Source organism: Camelus bactrianus, chromosome 15 (genome assembly GCF_048773025.1).
Source record: "Camelus bactrianus isolate YW-2024 breed Bactrian camel chromosome 15, ASM4877302v1, whole genome shotgun sequence".
Classification (NCBI taxonomy): Eukaryota; Metazoa; Chordata; class Mammalia; order Artiodactyla; family Camelidae; genus Camelus; species Camelus bactrianus.
The window spans coordinates 17,155,834-17,175,442 of NC_133553.1; the positions used below are offsets into that span (position 1 = coordinate 17,155,834).

Below are 19,609 nucleotides of genomic sequence, written 5' to 3' on the forward strand. Positions count from 1 at the left end.
CGTAGATTAGAAAATCACAGTTAGTTTATTCATTTGCAAGGGTCATGACTTAAATGTCTGTGTCTCTAGGCTGCCAGCGTAAACTTTCCAGAATGTTCAAAGTAAGTAACTCCAATAGCATAATTAGATATCACATCTTAAAGAAACTGAACGTGATTTATCAGATTTAAAAAATATTTTGAACTGAGACAAATGACATATTTATATGCATAGATATATTATGTATGCATTACCTATAGTTCTTTTGAAAAACAGTATGATCTAGTTAGTACTAAGCTTTATTATAAGATTCCATGTGATAAACCTGATAACACCTTAAATTTAACTATCTGGGGGAAATGTCTCCTCGAGACATTCCCCTAAAATAATTTACAGATTCATCTATCTTAGAACTGGAAGGAATTTTAGGTAATCACCTGATTCAGCCAACTCCTTAAGACAAAGAATTATTATCAATTTTTAGATCAAGTTACATGGGCTATTAATGTTAAGTGAACTCACCCAGGGTCAAATAACTACTAAGTTTTCTCTTTTCTCAGCTATTTTATTTCTAGCCCAACAGCTCTCAGTGCTGATTTCATGTGTAATGAGAAGCCTTTCAATGGCAAGACGCTAAGAAATCCCCTTCCGGGAACCAGTGCACTTACTTAGCAGGAGAAATGAAATCCGTCCAGTGAAAACATGGTAACAAGCGTTGCAGTCAGCTTCTTGGCTTCAGTTTTGATTGGTGAAGCCCAGCCCCTACACTGAGGACAAACAAGATGTAAACATCAATAAAAGCACACTGCTGGACTGGCTGCGATTCATGCAGCTCCTTTAGTGCAAAACACTTGCTCTGTCCAAACCCATGTTTTCAGAGGAAAGAAGAGAAATATAAATACTCAGAACGGAATTCAAGGACTGTGGGTGTGTCTGTGTTTAGAATACCCTGAGTTGGCCTCCTCTGTGTTTGACTTTGAAGTGCTGACCAAGAGGACCCTCTCAGGGACTGCTGGTCTCAAACACGAGTCAGATGCCTTCTTGGTAAGTGCCCCCTCCCCATGAGATGGGCCAGTGGGAGAGTCTTCCAGCAGCTGGGACACGCAGACGCAATCTTTGGGAGCACTGGGCTCTAAGGTGCGGGACCGAGCTCACAAAGACAGAGTGAGGCAAAACTGGCAGGAAGTCAACTGCGGGCACATCAAGGTGTCATCAGTGAGCGGGCGCAGGCATGGGAGAGGCTGGTCACTCTTCCACTGACTTGGAGGGTCTTCTTGGTTGCTTCTGTCTCCCTCACACTTTCTAGAGGAGATAAACCCTGCAGGGGTTTTATGGGGATGTGGCTAAAAATATGTTCCAAGAAAACGTTTGTTGTACTTGGCAGAAAGCAGTCACCATCTCTCACTGGAAGGTGCCCAGTCTCAGTCTTAACGGGTCCATCGGTCAGAAGCAAGTACAATGTTTTAGGTAAAATTGGAATGTCTAGTCTCCAATATTCTGCCACACAACACGCTTATGCAATTGAATCCTGGGAAAATTTCAGAACCTGTTGTGGGTGGATCAAACAGCACCCCGTCTAGTCAAATGTGGCGCCCGGCCTGGCGTAACTACAACGCACTACAATGATTACGGATTATGCGTAAAACCATCTGGAGGACCTCCTCTCTTGAGGCGCTGGCGTCAACCACGTGGCAGCCAGGGTTCTCCATCCGCTGGTAGGACACCTCGACCCTGCAGACAGGCAGAGAGCACAGAGTTGGCCTGTTTGCAAACACAGCTCTTCATGCAAAGGTAGTTTTCCTCCATCACAGAAACTGCTTGAAGCGAGGTCCCCATCTGGTTTACCTCCCTGCCCCTTTCGCAACTCGCTCTGCCCATGGGAGACATTTGGTACATTTAGTTAATAAATGATAAACTAAACATAATGGGCAGTAGCCAGCTTTTATTGAACACCTACTGTCTGCCAAGGGTTAGTGTTCTGCACATTTTCGTTTCATGGTCAGAGTAACCTTACAAGGGGAACCACTACCATCCGTCCCCATTTGGCAGAGAAGACAGCAGAGGCTCAAGGAGATTAAGGAATCTCCGCAGAGCCTGTGCCCTGAGGGATTTCAGACCAGCCAGAGGCCCTTAGCACATACGATATTTTTGTTTAGGAGTCATCTAAAACTTTCCCGGAATTTTACACCTCCTTCCAGGGTGAGGGAGCCTCGGTGCGTGTGGGATGACTGGGCTGAGCATATAACCAAAGCACTGGAAGTTTCTGTAATTCTCTTAAAACAAGAGCCTGGAGTCGATGGTCTGGGTCCACAGCACTGCTGGACCACTTCCCAGCTACGAGAACCTGACGCATTTCTTTCCCAGCCCCTCTGTGCCTCAGTTTCCTCGTCTGTGAAGTGAGGGGACGGAAATAATGCCTTCCTTGCTGTGCGGTTTAATTGAATTAGTACCAGCAAACTCCTTGACATGGTTTCTTTGCACACAGCTGAGTTGCTTTTTATTTATGTCACAACAGAATTAAGTCATGATAAAGCGCAATCATTGTTTATTTATATAAACGACTCTGTTCTGCCTCTTTGAACCAGTCGTACAGAACTGGTTCATCCTCAGCCATGAAGCAGTAATGCAGCCCAGACGTTCCTGCTACTGTGTTTGTGGTTTTCTAAGGAAAATGAAAGGACTGCCTCAAAATCAGAAAGCTCTTGATTTTAATCCCAGTGTTACTGCTCGGGAGCTATGCAAGAGTAGACAAATCCCTCCATCCTCTGAGCCTCCGTTTTGTAAACTGTAAAATATGGTTAATATTGTCCTGACAAAGATTACAGAGCATCGGAAGCCAAAGGCCTGCCACACAGGAAGCCCTAATGAGTGAGGGTCACCGTGAGCTCATCAGACGGTCCCTGTGATCATTCTACCATGACCGGGGAAGCCAAGCCCCAGAAAGGCACGTGGTCCCACTCTGTTCTCGCTGCTCCTGGCACAGCCAGCGCTGGACGGTGGTCTGATCCCTGGTCAGGCGCCCCGTGGCTGTAGAACAAGCAGGCTGCAGTGCCAGGCAACAGTCCCGCCGGACGGAGCGGGACTAACTTGGGGGATCCAGCCTCTGGGGTTTGGAAAGTGGGAACCACACCATTTCCTCCACTCAAGTCAGTGCGGATCCCGGGTCACCGCCAGGGCCGGGGACCCGCCCCCCCACATCGCGTGTCAGGACACCTACTTTTGACGAAATATGTTGTTGGTCTCCAGTTCCGCCTCCTCTCTGGTCCGCTCCATGCCCCGGCCCTCGAGCCTCTGCATCCTCTCCTCGGGGCTCACCGTGAGCAGCAGCACCAGGTCGGGCTTGAGCAAGTCCCTGGGCCACTGGTATATCGGGTGATGGGCGGGGGGCAGGTGCTGGAGGCCCCCGCTCACCTCGGTGGCTATGGCATAGGTGGCCGTGCTGTGCCAGTACCTGTAGGAAAAAGGAGTAGTGAGCTCCCCGTCTGCAGAGGAAGTCAAGGGAACACCTGAAAATCAGCTGCTGAGGAGGTGGAAACTGGGGATGGCTCTGCTGCACTTGGCCTAGAACTGTATACAGTAAAGAGAGAAAACTAAATCACATCTTTAAAAACATTTATAAAATCTAAAAGTGTTAAAAGCAACCACAATAAGAATGCAGTGGGCACTTCCCAGAGCATCACGTATTCTGCGGGAACCACGTGTATGGGGAGGCTCCTGTGCTGCCCTGGCCTTGTAGGGTGTTTCGTTTCAGGTCAGCAGGACGGCAGGGGTGGTAGCTTTGTTCGGTAGTCCGTTTGCATTTAGCACCGTGTCTTGGTCCGATGAAAATCTGCAGGTGCATTCAGTTCCTGCCTGGTTTTAACACTGACTTAGCTGACGAAATCCACGTTCTGGGAACCCTGGCTAGGAGGCCTCTGTCCTTCCCGGCTCCCCAGTCATCTATCTAACTGCATCCGTATCGATCAGGAAGGGAAATAAACCCACACACGATCTATGAGAATCTGTGGACGTCCTTCCTGAGCAAAGCTGGTCATGCTCAACTGGCTGTTCTTAAAGATATTTCAGGGAGAGGAAAGAAAATCACAGCCCTCAAGGAAGGTCAAATCTACCCTCTTTCTCAAAAAGCCTGAGGGCTTTTGGCCACCTGCCAGAAAACGTTCAGCCTGCGTCTAAGAACAGAACATCTTCCCAGAGTGGACCCGGGCACCCTCCTCCGGGGGGGGGGGGTCTGTCTCCACATTCTCCTGCAGCTGGAGTGAGGGACTCAGGCAGCAAAGTGCCTCCTCTTCCTTCCCGCCCCCCCCTCAGATGAAGCCCCCAAAAGCCTCAGTGCTCTTCATGCTCAAGCAGCTCTGTGCAAGGATTCACTGTAAGTTGGAGCTACTGTTTACAAGTTCCTCTCCTTTGTCTCCTCCACTAGGTAATTCCTTTTTGAGTCATCTCTGTATCCCAAAACCTGAAACTAGCTTCTGGTACATAATAAGTGCACAATAAATAATGTTCTCTGGGTATATGAATGAATGACAGAATTATTTTATAACTTGGCATAATTGATTATACTTTTGCCCTGTTCATCTCATATTCCAATTCTAAGTGACTAAATGCAAAACTCCAATCCAGTATTAAGGGTCTATCACCTACAACAAATATTTATAAAACAATTATAAATACCCCAATATAGACAGATATGCAAAGCTCCATCCACGTCTGTGTTTTCAATTTACTGTCTGCACTATTTTAAAATCCTAAATTCTTAATCCTTTTAGATTTGAATTTCTTTCCACAGTGAAGAGGACGTACTGGTCCTTTATCTACAAAATAAATCCACAGTGTGACCCAAGCCGTGTATTGTTTTTCCTTCTGCCACCTACTTGCTTTGTGGACAAAGGTTAGGTTCAAATTCCTCATCTGGAAAATGAAAATCCTGAAAGCTTTGTTTTCCTTCCATAATTGTTGCAAAATAGCAAGTGCGTTTTAAAAAAAAAGTGTCACACTGTCATTATGAGACAAAATTTAATTCTTACTGAACACAGGTTATAACTAAAATTATGATAACAAAGTACAAACAGGTCTGAAAGGAACGCATGTGAATCTGGGAGGCGACCAATTCTAACATTGTTCATCCTTCAAAGCCCCTTTCCATCCCACAAACGTGCTCTGAGATCCTCAGGTCGCGGGACCTGCGAGCTCCCTGAATTCCGCCTCGGGCCACACATGTGGGTCACTTACCGGACTCCTAACCACTTACAAACTTGTACTTCCATCTTCTCTGTCAGGTGGGCACATCCTTGCAGGGTCCAGGCTATCTCTTTCTTGGCAACAGAACTGCAATTTTACACACGCTACATGTTCACTGAATTAAATGCTCAGCTCTGAATACGGAGGCTGTGATCATCTAAATGTAAAAAGGCTCCTTTATCGTAGAAGAACCGTCAGCAAGAATAGACTTTGAAAGGTAATGAGTGAGATTAAGTTGCCAGCCTTAACCACAGTCACCATCGAAAATTACTCTTTGTCTCCTTTATGTTTTCAGCTAGACGATGGTGTTGTCTAAAATGGATTTCGTTAAAATCTTTAAACGTGAGCAAAACCCACTCAGACAACAAATAACCGCTCTTTTCTTCTGTTCTGACAAGGTGATGCAGTATTATCTCTTTAAAGAACAAAATTGCAAGCAATTCACAGGCACAAAGAAGGAAAATCGGGGCAGAATGGGGGCCCTGTTCTGCAAAGCCAGAGTTCTCTCGCTGACAACACCGGGGCTCATTTTAAATAATCATACCCCCTGGCCATCAATTTCAGGCTCTTCACTATTTTGAAGTCTCCATTCCTTGCCATCAGGGAAACCACATTAGTTCAAATCAAATGCAATTTGCTGACACATTATACATAGCTTGCATAATAATAAGGCTTTACATTTTAATAGCCATTTGCTGTTTTCAAAGTAGTCCCACCTGCACCAACTAATGGGCCATTCATCACAAGTCTTGATGGGCAGCAGGGAAGGGATGAGGACTCCCCCCATTTAACAGACCAGGACGGGGACGGAGAGGCTAAGCGTCCACCTACATGCAGAAGCCAGTGCCGCTCCAGGGGTTCTGGACATTTTAGAAAAAAAAAAAATCTCATGGACACAGAAAGCAAACTATGGTTACCAAAGGGGAAAAGGCGGGGACGGATAAATTAGGGGCTGGGGATTAACAGATACACATGACTGTCTATAAAATAGATAAACAACAAGGACCTACTGGATAGCACAGGGAACAATATTCAATATCTTGTGATAACATACAATAAAAGAATTTGAAGAGAAAATATACATATGTCTGTATGTGCATAACTGAATCACTTTGCTGTACACCTGAAACTAACATTGTAAATCAACTATATGTCAATAAAAATTTTAAAAAAAAGGAATGTGCCTGATGAAGTCACACTTTATCAGGACAAGTTTAGGTTTTCTTCCTTGAAATAAAGGGGACGGTATCAAAAAAAAGATATCAATATGGCAAATGCAGGGTGAAAACATCCCACAGGTAAAGAAGTCCCACAAGGGAAGGCAGTGTCTCCCCTTCCTCTAAGATTCTGTACCACTTGCCAGCTTTGAAATGACTGCCTTGCCATCCCCAAAGTTAAAAGTGCCCCCAGCATTAAAGCTGAGATGACAGCACAGGCCTTCTAACTAATGTTTACTATTTTCTTCTTGCTCCTTCCACCCCCCATCCCTTTCACCACCACACACTTTATTCCCGACAAACACTCTGAGTATCTCTCTATGGGATATTTCAGAAAGATATTTCAAGACAGGGCTAGAAGTTCTGTTTCCAGGTGTAGCAACTAGCTTTTAACTGACCGACCTTCCCACAGGGAACAGAGGAAAAGCAAGACGAGTTGAAGTGAAAAATTGGCGGAGCTAAACGTTGATGAGGATGTGGGTGGAAGGGGACGCCCAAACACCGCTGCGCGGGGAGGGCGCTGGGAACAGTCTCGACCACTTTAGAAAACTCTTTGTAGCACCCACTCAGGGTGAGCACTCGTGGGCCCGACGCCCTGCAGTCCCACTCCCAGGAGTCCACACACGAACCCACGGGTAGTCGGCAGTTCGATCCATTAAACTGTAACTTGCTTAATAAATAATGGACTTTAGCTGCCTCACTCATCAAGCTCACTTTAATTGTTTTTACAAAAACTTGCGTATTCTATAAGCATCACATAGCCTAAACAAGAAGTGACAAGACCCCATCACCACCTCTAGATAGGAAATAACTCCAATGTAGGAGTCTTAAGATGTTTGCCCAGGTTGTTTTGCAGGAACTTGGAGTCAGCTGTTGTCCAGTTGGAGCTCCAGTGGGTTAGGACTAGCTGGGACCAGCAACCCTCCAACTGGGCATGCGCAAGTGACCAGTTGCCTTTTGACATCAGGTCCTGGAATATGTTCACTTCTTCCCATGTCTAGGCTTTGCTCCTGCTGATCCCCCTCCCATATTGCTGTTACTCCAGAATCTTCACATGTGTCTCTCTGTGGTCATTCAGAGCTCAGGCCAACGGTACCTCCTCACTCAGGTCTTCCTAAACCCTATCTAGTGTGGGGTTAGCCATCCTCAGCCACATGACCTTGATCTCCCCTCCTCACAGTATTTGTCTTCCTCTGATATCATCTTATGTGTCCACGTTTTTGATTATGCCCTTCTGCTTCAGTAGAATGTCTGCTCCATGAAAGCAGGGCACTGTCCAGCCCTGGGAATTTACTATCAAATTCCCTAAATTGAGAGCAGTCCTTGGCAAATGTTAGATGCCCAATAAATGTTTGCTGGATTAGCCACTAAACCAACGAAGCACTCAAAGTTCGACTTACAAAGCAGAGACTTTTATTAATCTCCCCAATACGCTATGTCCAGCTCTGCCATTGTGACAAGTTACTTGACTTTTCTAAGACCTACATTCTCATCAGTAAATTTAGTGTCCACATAGCAATAATTGTTCCAGATGTTAGTATAGTATGTGTAATGCTCTTAGCCAAATGCCAAATCATAGACATTATTCCTACTATTATAATACAGTCTGACTTAAACACCACTGTGTCCTTACATATATATGCACACACACACACATGCACACACATACAATCATACTCATATGTTAGGAAGAAAATGCCAAATTGAAGGCACCTTTATACCCACCTGTCCACAATCACAGGCGATGTGGTAGATTCTTCAGCTATTTCAGAAGCCACGATATAATTGCCCAAAGAGTAAAAGGCTCTTCTAATGATATTTGGTTCATCATCAAAAATTTTCCTCCACTGGCTGATACAAGAGGGTGGTGACTTTAAAAGAACAGCCTTGAGTGAATCTGAAACTGACTGGGTCACCGTGGTTTTACCTGCAGGTCATATACAAAGTAGAGCACATCTTAGCCATGGCCAACACAACACTCCCCAAAGTTACTATTCACTCAGAAAGAGCAAAGACATACTTTCCACCTGTCAACCGAAGGAGCAGATTAAATATGACTCTTTAAAAAATGATGCCAACCCTTAGGAACTCAGGATTCCCCCGTTGGGTGTTAGCAAGCTTGGGAGAAAAAACAAAACAGTCATCTCGTTTACAAACTAATGAGAGACTTTGTATTGGCCCCCAGATTCTCACTCCTCCGTTGACACACATGACACTGTTGTTGTCCAAGATCCGCCCTGTCCTTGGGTATTCCCTGCTGCCCTCAGAGCCACCCTTCTCCTGCTGTTGTGTTCTGGGCTAAATGTGGGCACGTCCATTGGATTTTGATGCTTGTTTGGCAGTTCCAAAGGCTCCTGCCCGCCTCTCCCTAGTTCTTCCACATTTTGCTTCCACAAGGGGCCTCTGCATTGCCTGTAGTTCCTGGACACACCAGGTGGTTCCAATCTCCAACTTCACCCTGCTGTTTCTTCTTTTGGAGCGTCTCTCCTGCCTTCCTCTCTTGAGCAGCTCCTATCTGCTGAAAACACAATCCAGGTGCCCACCCTTTCAAGCTCTCCCCGCGGTGCCTCCGTCCCCTCGTCTCTCACACCGAGGATGCACTCTGTGCCTTCCTGTGTTCCCAGGGCACCTGAGCTCCCCCATCTCTCCATGGCCTTACACAGAAATTATCCATCTTCCTGGCCAGCCTCCCTCCACGCCTGGCACACACTAGAGATTCATAGGAGGCTTATGGATTGAATCCTGTATACAGTTTTGTTTGTCAAGACCTGTCTACTATTCATGCAGCTGGTTGGTTAACTGCATTGCCTATAACTAAAAGGTACACTTCTCTTACCTGTGGCATCCAGTCCTTCAATGACAATAATGGGGAACCTTCCCTTCTGGACCTGCTCTGGGCACTGGTCAACCAGATCAAGCACCGCTTGGGCTTCAGGAATGAAGGATGTACACTGTAACACAACATCCAGGCATCAGCAGTGAAGCAACGGGGACCTTGGCAGAAGCCACGTCTAATTGCTGGGAGCAAGACTGCACAATGCTAACAGGTGTGTTATGTTTGGCACCGTGCCAGAACACATAGTATTTTGAACCTGACAAGGGCTGAATCGCTTTATGATATACTGCATAGCTGAGGCTCAAAAAGGCAGTAACTGTCGGAATCACCCAGCCTTCAACTTTCACTGACCAGCTTCCCCCAGATGAGGAAGGACAGGAAAGATGCATAAATGTGGAGCAGTGTCACACAGCGACAGTGGAGCCACAGGACCTGCCCGGTGCCATGTGTCACAAATGTGGGAAATCAGCCACACCACAGGCTCCAAAGAGGGCAGTCCGCATCCTGTCTTTTCCTAAGCACTCGGGGCTCAGAAGAGCACCAAGCACTGGCCATCACCAAGCACTGCCCATCATTACCACGTGAGCAGGGCAGGGGCTCCTGAGGATTCAAAGTTCTTAACCGTGTGTGACATCACTGTGCTCTCACAGCATCTCTACAGAGAGGCCCGGCATTGATTTTCTTACTTGCTTGCGCTGCGCAAGGCAATGTTCTAAGCGCTTTCAGAGTATTAACTTGGCCACTGCTCACGATCACCGTGAGAGTCATGCAGCTATCTTCCCCACCTATGGGTTCAGGAAACCGAGGCAAAGAATGTTTAAGAAACGTACTGAACTTGACGCAGGTAATAAATGTCAGAGTTTGGATTCAAAGCCAGGTCTTGTAATCTTAACCACTCAGAAATCCTATCCCACACAATTCATCCAAGAGCCACAACCCAGCCTCAGGACCAGCCTGGGCTGCGGGCAGAAAGAATCTTAGCTGTTCTTCACTGAGCACCTGCTGTGTGTCACGTTTCCTGGTCCTAACGCTGCAGGACAGGTACTTTCCAGAAGAAAGGAAGCAAAACAAAGGCAGAGCAGCTAAGTGGCTGGGTCACAGCCAGTAAGTAGCAGGCACTGCTTAAGTCCAAGTTTCTTAAACCCCCAAACTCAGGCTCTTCTCTCTACATCCCGACCTCCCCAGGTGGGGTCATTCCTTCCGAGAGAGGGCACTGTCTTCCCCCACACCCAGCGGCCCCCTCCCTCCGCCAGGACCTCCGTCCCCCCACTGCTCCTGTTGGCACGTCGGTTTCGCACATCAGGCTGGGGGTTCCTGGCGGGCAAGAATCCCGAAAGAGCCACGGTGTCTAACCAGCGGCTGGCACTCCGGCCGCCCTCACTGCCGGATTTGCGGACGGGAGTGAAGCAACTACGGGACAAGAGAGGTCAGGACAGGTAGAACCCCCGGGAGCACACTGTACCCACTTCTCTGATCTGGGTGTGGGGGGAGCGGTCCATGCTGAGCGCTGGAAAGGGGCCGACTCTTACCGCCTCCAAAACGGCGCGGGCGGCCTCCCGGTGGGGGAAGACCCCGGAGCTGGGCAGGTCGGGCACCACCGGGTGCAGCTCGGGCTCTGGCGCTGGCACGACGCGCTCGCGGCCCACCTGCCGCCACCCCTGGCCGTCCCGCAGCTCCCACGGGCGCCGCCACACTTGGCTGAGCGGGTCGCCCACGAACTCGGCCAGGCGCGGGCGCGGGGCCTCGGGGTAGGCGTCCAGCAGCGCCAGCAGCGCGCGCCGGGTGTCGGGGCTGTCGCGCGGGTCGTGGAGCAGGAAGCCGTGCTGCAGGTCGCCCGCCTCGCCGCCCGGGCGGTAGCACAGCAGCCTGCGCAGCTGGCACAGCTGGAAGGGGCCGCGGCGCAGCTGGTGCAGCAGGCGCTGGTGCAGCCGGGCCGCGCGCACCCGGGCCGCGCAGTCCCCGCCCGGCGCCACCGGCACGCTCAGCGAGAAGCTGCGGCCCGGGGGGCCCAGGAGCGCGGCCACACGGGGGTCGGGGCGCGCGCCCGGGGCCTCGACGCCGACGGCGAAGTGAGCCAGGATGCAGCCGGGCAGCTCCAGCGCCAAGCAGCGCGGCGGCGGCGCCATGGCCCGAGCGCAGGCCCCGCGCCGCAGTCCCAGGAGACGAGCGAGCAGCAGCGGGGCGCGCGGGCGGCAGCCAAAGGCCATGGGCGCCTCCCGGTCCCGCCCCGCGCGCCGGGAAACGAAACCCCGGGATCGGCGGGCGGCGCCGCGGGGAACCGAAAGCGAAGCGACGGCGGTGGGCGGGGCTCCAGACCCGGGCGCCCTTCCCGATCTCGGCCTCCGCCTCCTCCTTGCGGCGAGGTCGCGCCGCCGGGAGGGGACGCCCGCGGGCGCCCGGCGGCAGAGTGGCTCGGATGGGGACCTGGGCCCGCGCTGCGATGGGGAGAGGGCAGGTGGCCCCGGGCCACGGTTTGAATAATTCCCTTGGTGTTGCTTAAGTCCAGTGTATGGTGTGCGTGTCTCAGAGGCGGTACGTGAGACCTTTGCCTTCTAGACCGGAGTGTCCCCTGCGCCACCACCCTCACCGGCTCCCCATCGCCCTCGCGCACCGCTGACGTCTCACCTGGGCTTGACTTGCGGGTCCCGCAGAGCCGGCGGCCGTTCCCCGACCTCAGCGCTGCGCCCTCGCCCGGACTCGAGTCCCAGGAGCTGCTGTATCGCTTTCACTCGGCTTTGCACGTGCTTTTCCCTCTTTTGGGATTACCCCCCACCCCACCCCACCGCGCACACACACCTTTTAATGACTCTCAAACTGGTAAGTGTCACCAGACTGGCACCTCTCCTTTGCCTTACAAACGCCAAATAAAAGCGGTGCCTGCAGGTCCAAGGAGACAGCAGCTGGACGGCCTGACAGCGCCGCTTTCAGCAGCGGGCGTCACACGGATCGCCGCCTTCGAGGAGTACACGCAGCAGTTACAACATTATTTGGATGTTTTATTTTGTTTTTACTCATTGATTGATATGTTTGAAAATGATTGTCAAGCAGACCCAAAAAATTTAGAATTGAGACGAAGATGGAAAACATTAGATGCCCTGCAAGAAAATAAACTTTATGATTTAATCAGTGTGTATTGAGTGTGAGATTAGCTTTAATTCTTAAAGAAAACCCATGAACTGTGACAGCTATGTGGTTGAAGTATGGGTTAACAGGGAAAGGGTAATTCTGAGATTAAGATCTTTTAAGCTTATTGGGAAGAGGGTCGTTTTTATTCCTTATGAGCAATTTGACATTTGGACCTTCTAGGGAGCAGAGGTGTCACCTGTGTGGCACGAAAGATAATAGGAGAAAAGCAAGCTCCTTTTTGTCCTTTGGGACAGTATTGTATCCTCCCGTGAGCCTTTCTTGACCTTTTCTCCCATGGCCCCCCCCCTCATTACGGCTGCTCTTACTTTAAGTTTCCCTCTCTGTTTTCACTCCCTTCCTTACTACAAGGAGACTGTGAAATTCATGGCAGTGCAAGATCGAGGCTCAGTCAGTCTTAACTATGTTGAAGACTGAAGATAAAATATTTTCATTCATAAAGGAAAAAAAAGTCTGTCATGTTTTTAGTTCCAATTATAATTTCCTAAAACAGAGACTCTGGTGGTCCCAGCTGGGGTCGATGTTTAGACTGAATAAACTTGCCTGTAGTAACCTGCGCTTGTGGGTGTGGAGGAGAGAAGCTGGGAGCTGGAAAGACATTCCAAAGAGGTCTTTCAATGAAAGAACAACACAGCTTTATTCACATAAAAAGCCAGGTTCTTCAGTCAGAATTCAATTTACAGCCTCAAACAGGAAAAAATAAGTAGTAACCTATACTGAAAAAGAACCTGAAAATGAATACATGTATATATATAATGTATGACTGAAACATTATGCTGTCCACCAGAAATTGACACATTGTAAACTGACTACACTACAATAAAAAACTATACTGTAAAAAATAGGGAAATATGAAATATTCTAGCCATTCTGCTCATAGGGAAAAAAAAAGCAGAAAGGGAGAATTAACTAATATAAACGTAATTATTAATAAACAATAAAATGAGAAAATAGTATTTATTTTGGAAAAGATTGGTTTTTGAAAACTTGCTTAAGTAGATGTGCTTCAGAGTAGGTAAAACTGGATTAAAAAAAAAGGAAATAAAATCAGCATAATAGTAATGCAAGAGAGGAAAGAACCACAGAGTAAAATGGACAGATAAAGGAGAGAGTATTACATACAATTCTACATCAATAAATCCAAACATCACAAAATAAATAATGAACTTGGAAAATAAGACTTAATAAAATAAACCCAGGAAAGAGTTATAGATTCTATAATCCAAGTTTCAGGGCGGTAGTTGATGAAGGGTCTGAAAAGTACTGGACAAGTTTTATAAGTAACTGTTTTATCAAGGAATATATAAACATTCTACTATATAAGCCTTCTATTTCTCATTTATAAAAGCTCTTTTGGGCACGTTTGTGGGTTTGTGATTTGAAGGGGTTGCTATTGTATTGTGGAGCTGATCTCACTACGAGATATAGTTTATGTAGATCCTTGAGAAGAGTTAACACAGCAGGTGCAGGTGCTTACAATCCGGGCGTCTCTCTCGGGAGCCTGGAGTCACAACCGAACCTGGCCAAATCCTAGAAATGTGCCCTTAAAACCTTCTTTCTGTGGTTCTATGTATACACCTGGAGCATCGGACATGCCACACCAGCTTGTCAGGATTGCTTTGCTCAAGTATCATGACTGATGATGGGCACCGCATTGACAGGTGGTGTCCTGGGATTAAATGACCGCGACTGGTCACAGCAGGATGTGCCTACGTGTCCAGCTCACCACAGAACAGCAGGCCTGGGATGCAAGCAGGCTTCCCTGACCAGCTATCTCACACCTGTCCTGGGGTGGGGGCACTGCTAAAGAGAGAGTGCAACCCCAGATGGGGACGGAGTCAAAGGTCTGTGCCCACCTCTCCAAACTCCTTTGATGTTCCTCTTTTCCCTGATGTCCTTGCTCTGCATCCTCTCCCTGGAATAAACCCTGGCTGTGAGCGTAAACTGCTCCCAAGTCTTACAAGTCCTTGTGGGTGGTGCCGAGACTCCTGAAACACAACCCAATACACACACACGCATACACACATGGAAATTAAATAAAATGTTCAAGGAACTCTTATTAAGAAGTACTTTGATCTTCCATTTTATTTATTTAAATACACATGCGCACAGTGACAGCTCTTTATAAATTAGTAAATTTAGTGAAATTACACACATGAAATGAATTAAGTTACAACCAGTAAATGAGTGAACAGGACAGACAAAAAGTTAAAGAAGGTATTTGTGATTCATATAACCAAGGAAGTACACTCTATGCAATAAATTCCTACAGATCGATAATAAAAATGCAGAAAATCCAGTAAAAAAAAAAGAGGGCAAGGGATTCAAACAGGCACTTCACCAAGAGATAATCAAAATAGCTATTAGTTAAACATATAAAAAATGTGCTTAACATCATTAGTCATCAGGAAACTGGATAGTAAAACCACAGAGAGACCAACTCCACACCCACTGAGATGACTAAAATTAAACCAGACAAAACAAAAGTCTTTCAGGGACAATCCCGAGTGAGGAAGAACACGTGGAGCAATTGGAATGCTGACATTGTTCTGGCTGGAGTGGAACTTGGTCTGGCACTCTGGACAACTCTTTGGAAGTATTAAAGGGGGACATATGTATACTGTATGGACCACTGATCCCACTCCTGGGTGTACACCCCATGCAGATGCATACTTATGTTGACCAAAAGGCATGGACGAGAAAAGGTACAGCAGAACAGCAAAATACTCCAAATGCTCGTCATAATAGGATGATCAAATGGACTGTGGTATATTCAAACAATGGACTCCCAGATGGCTATGAAAATGGAAAGTACTGCTAAACACAACAAAATGGAAAGAAATCTACACATATCACGTGAAAGCAGCTATACAGAAAAAAGCAGATACCATGGGATTCCATCCATAGGGACTTCAAAAGCGGACAAACCTAGAGGGTGGTTTTAGAAAACAGGAGCAACCTGACCCAGGGGAGGTGGTCCAGGAACCATGGGGAGCTCCTAGCGTGACACCGGACTGTGGCCGCTACCACTGTCTATTGTGCTGTTTCCTTCCATCCTGGGCCTTTGGCCAGACCTGCTGGGGATCTGAAGGAAGGAAAAAACAAGTGTGCTTATCTTAATCTCTTTCAAAACCATGAGTTTTGGTGGGTTTCGTTCTGCAGGGCGCTGGTAAACAAGTATGGCCAGGCGGATAACAGAGCACGTTAACGCCAAGGTTCTTCTGCCCATTATCAATGGAGCGAGTACTTAGCGGAGCCACGCGTGGGGCAGATGAACACAGTTTACAGTTTTGCAAGCCCCAACCTTATTGTCTATTTGCTATTCATGTTGAGTTTTTAAAACTTTTCAGAAATAAGTGTATTTTGGTAGCCTCATGTGTAAATTAATTGCTTGGACTAAAACAGTCATTCTTGTCTCTGGCTACATATTTGGCTGCTGAGAAACTTTAAATAAAATCTCTGTTTTGGGTCTGAACCCCAGGCTAATTACATCATGGCATGTGGGCAGACCAATGTGGGGTCCTCCAGGGGGTTCCACTGAGCAGCCAGGTCATGAACCACTGATCCTAAGGTTGTGGAGGGCACTCACAGCTAAGTTTTACATAGTCGATCCTAATATCCTGAGAGCAGTACATGGAATTTAGGAAGCACTTGAAAAATGTTAGCTATTATTACTGCTCTTGTTTTAGGAAACACTTCTAACTTCACTCTTAGCGTAAAATGTTGTGTTCTTGCTTTGTCCGAGCTTTTTGAGCCTTGAAATCACTCAAAGGGGAGTTGCATTTATGATCTGTTGAGGAAGCTCACAGGAAATCTCTGATCAGAGAATGACAAAGACTATAATATTACTTATATGTGGAATCTAAAAAATACAACAAACTAGTGAATAAAGCAGAAAAGAAGCAGATTCCCAGATACACAGAACAAACAAGTGGTTTGGGGGCTGCAGCCCACGTGGTGTACACACACACACACACACACACACACACACACACACACAGACACAGTGGAATATTACTCAGCCATAAAAAGGATGAAATAATGGCATTACAACAACGTGGATGGACCTAGAGATTATCCTAGTAAATGAAGTGAGTCAGGCAGACAAAAAAGTCCCTGGCTAAATAAAAATGGTGGTGACATTTGGCTGCCACCCAGTTGTGTCTGGATACCTTTAGAGACAGCCAGCTCCCAAGGAGCAGAAACCTATAAGGAGGCGGCCTTGACCTCCCTCCAGCCTACCCTGATCTTGAGCAGTTGGAAGAAGAAATCCCTCCCTGACCTTTGCCAGCCAGGACTTTGAAGAAGAAAGTCTACCACAGCTGAACCTTATTCTTAGATGAGTGGAGAAAAATAAGTTTTGAAGGAATACGCACATTTTCAAAGGATACCAAAGTGACTGTTGACTTTTGTGAGATCTTTGCCAGAAGGGACTTGGCCTTATTTATTTCAATTGGATTCATATTTATTCATATTTTATCTGATACATGGGGCATTCTCAATAAATCTTTGTTGAAGGAAAGAAGAAAGGAAGGAAAAAAAGAATCCCTGCATGAATGAAGGAGTAAAATGGTTGGATGAACAAATGAATGAGTATGAGAACTGACCTGGATAGAACAGACTGAGGATGTAACAATAAAATAATTATTAGCAATTATCAATTACTGAGCAGTATTGCAGGTGTTTAAGTCCCAGTTCAAACCCTCACTCCCTGTGTGACGTGACATGTTTCCCCAGCTGTGAAATGAGTTAACGCCTGCAAAGTACAGCACGGTCCCTGTCACACGATGCTGCACATTTGCTAGATATTTCTCATACTACTTCCAGTGCTGAATATATGTCATGTTGTTTAATCCTTAAAATGCTCTGGGTGAGTTAGACATTAATACCTGTATATCCGAGATGTGATAACAAGATCAAGCAGGTTAAATACATACATACATACATACATACATAATAAATAAATAATACAGGCAAAAAAAAAAAAATCAGGCAGGAAAGAAATTTACCCAAAATTAAACAATATTGGCAATTCAGCCAAGACTCTTAAAATGTTTGGATTCAAAAGCCTGCAGGGTCACCCTCTCTGCCATACCTGATACTTTCTTTGAAATGGAAACTGATTTGGTCTTCATTTCTTCATTCACATGTGATCGAGCACACAAAAAGTATTTCCTAATCGAGGCAGACCGAGGTCAGTTTGTAATAATGCTTTGGGCTAAGATGTCAAGGACTTGGACCATCTCCATCATTGCAGAACCGGTAATCATTAAGCAGACACTTGCTGTTTTGCTGAATTTGCTTTCAGTTTCCTTCTTAGTGAAATGAAAGTTATCTTGGTTTCCATTCAAAATATAACAGCAGTACAATAACAACCGCTAACCCCACCGGAGTGATTTTCCAGGCGCTGTTTCTAAGTGCTTCACATTAATTAGAATTTCAGTCTTCACAAATATCCCCTGGGATACTTGGACTTACAGATGAGGCATTGAAGATCCAGAGAAATGAAGTAACCTACCCAGCCACCCAGCTAGCAAGTGACGAGCTAAGCTGTGGTTCCATAAGGTTAACCACTAGGGCTATTCCAACTTCCTGCAAGTCTCACAGAAGCCTAAGACGACACACGAGACCGAACACGATTCGGATTAAAGAGACTAAGAGAGAGGGCATTTCAGTATGGAATGCAGCAACACTTTCTAGGAAAACTCTAAAAATAAATAAATAAAAAGCCACAGTAATTCTTACCACTGAGGAAGCACTTGAGTTATTAGAGAAATACATATCAAAACTACAATGAGGTTTCACCTCACGTGAGTCAGAATGGCCACCATCAAAAAGTCAACAAACAATAAATGCTGCAGAGGGTGTGAAGAAAAGGGAACCCTCCTACACTGCTGGTGGGGATGTAAATTGGTGCAGCCACTATGGAGAACAGTATGGAGGTTCCTTAAAAAACTAAAATAGACTTACCATACAATTCAGCAATCCTATGACTGGGCACACATCCAGAGAAAACTCCAATTCAAAAAGACACACGCACCCCAATGTTCACAGCAGTACTATTTACAACAGCCAAGACATAGAAGTAACCTAAATGTCCATTGATGGATGACTGGCTAAAGAAGATGTGGTATTATATATAGATAGATAGATGTGGTATTATATACATATAGCCATACAAAAGAATGAAATAATGCCATTTGCAGCAACATGGATGGACCTAGAGATTATTCAACTAAGTGAAGAAAGTCAGACAGAGAAAGATGAATATATGATACTACTTATATGTGGAATCTAAAAAAAGGATAAAAATGAAAAAAAAAAGGACACTGTGAACTTATCTACAAAACAGAAACAGACTTGCAGACTTAGTAAACAATCTTAAGATTGTCAGGGAAAGGGAATAGGAAGGGATAAATTTGGGAGTGTGAGATTTACAAATGTTAGCCACTCTATATAAAAATGATTTTTAAAAAGTTTCTTCTGTATAGTATAGGGAACTATGTTCAATATCTTGTAATAACCTTTAATGAAAAAAATATGAAAACGAATATATGTATGCATATGCATGACTGGGACATTTATGCTGTACACCAGAGACTGACACATTGTAACTGACTGTACTTCAATAAAAAATAAAAAATAAAAAAGATAAAAATAAACTTATTTACAAAACAGAAATAGACTCACAGACCTAGAAAACAGACTTACGATTACCAAAGAGGGGAAAGAGTGGGGTAAGTTAAGAGTTTGGGATCAGCAGATACAAACCACCATTTATGCAGTACACAAACAAGGTCCTAATCTATAACACAGGGAACTATATTCAGTGTCTTGTAATAACCTATCACGGAGAAGAATCTGAAAAAGAACAGATATGTAAATACATACAACTGAATCGCTGTGCTGTGTGTCTGAAACTAACACAGCATTGTAAATCAACCCTACTGCAATTTAAAAAAAAAGCATCATCTTAGAAAAGTATCTGATTTTCCCTCTTGTCTATTAAAAATGATACAGAAATCCATAGACCTGCAGGAAAATATAAATGCCTAAATTTTAACACTGCCAGTGCATAAATTAAGACAAGGATAACTAAAGAAAGATGCAGGCATCCTGTCATTATGCGTCGATGCATTTTTTGTATATTACATATATTTTTTTATTGAAGTATAATCATCCTGTGCACTCTGAC

The 19,609-nt window shown here is 45.8% G+C and overlaps 1 protein-coding gene and 1 long non-coding RNA gene across 12 annotated transcripts in view; one reads left to right on the plus strand and one right to left on the minus strand.

Annotated features, from left to right (window-relative positions):
• Positions 1–11,827, minus strand: part of CMPK2 (cytidine/uridine monophosphate kinase 2) — a 37,270-nt gene extending 25,443 nt beyond the window's left edge. For 10 of the 11 annotated variants that reach the window (XR_012499178.1, XR_012499174.1, XR_012499172.1 and 7 more), the window contains exons 1-5: positions 10,800–11,827; positions 9,271–9,385; positions 8,160–8,361; positions 3,197–3,430; positions 648–1,710 (exon numbers count right to left, since the gene is read on the minus strand). Coding sequence is in view for 1 of the 11 variants with exons in the window: in XM_010964050.3 (XP_010962352.2) it covers positions 1,587–1,710; positions 3,197–3,430; positions 8,160–8,361; positions 9,271–9,385; positions 10,800–11,477 (1,353 nt within the window). In the remaining 10 variants the exon portion in view is untranslated. Of the gene's footprint in view, positions 1–2; positions 1,711–3,196; positions 3,431–8,159; positions 8,362–9,270; positions 9,386–10,799 lie in introns of those variants that run through there. The other variant, XM_010964050.3, reaches the window with a different exon arrangement.
• Positions 9,628–12,401, plus strand: LOC141573453 (uncharacterized). The gene is made up of 2 exons (XR_012499179.1): positions 9,628–10,696; positions 11,827–12,401. It is a non-coding gene; the product is annotated as an uncharacterized LOC141573453 (long non-coding RNA).
• The last annotated feature ends 7,208 nt before the right edge of the window (positions 12,402–19,609 follow it).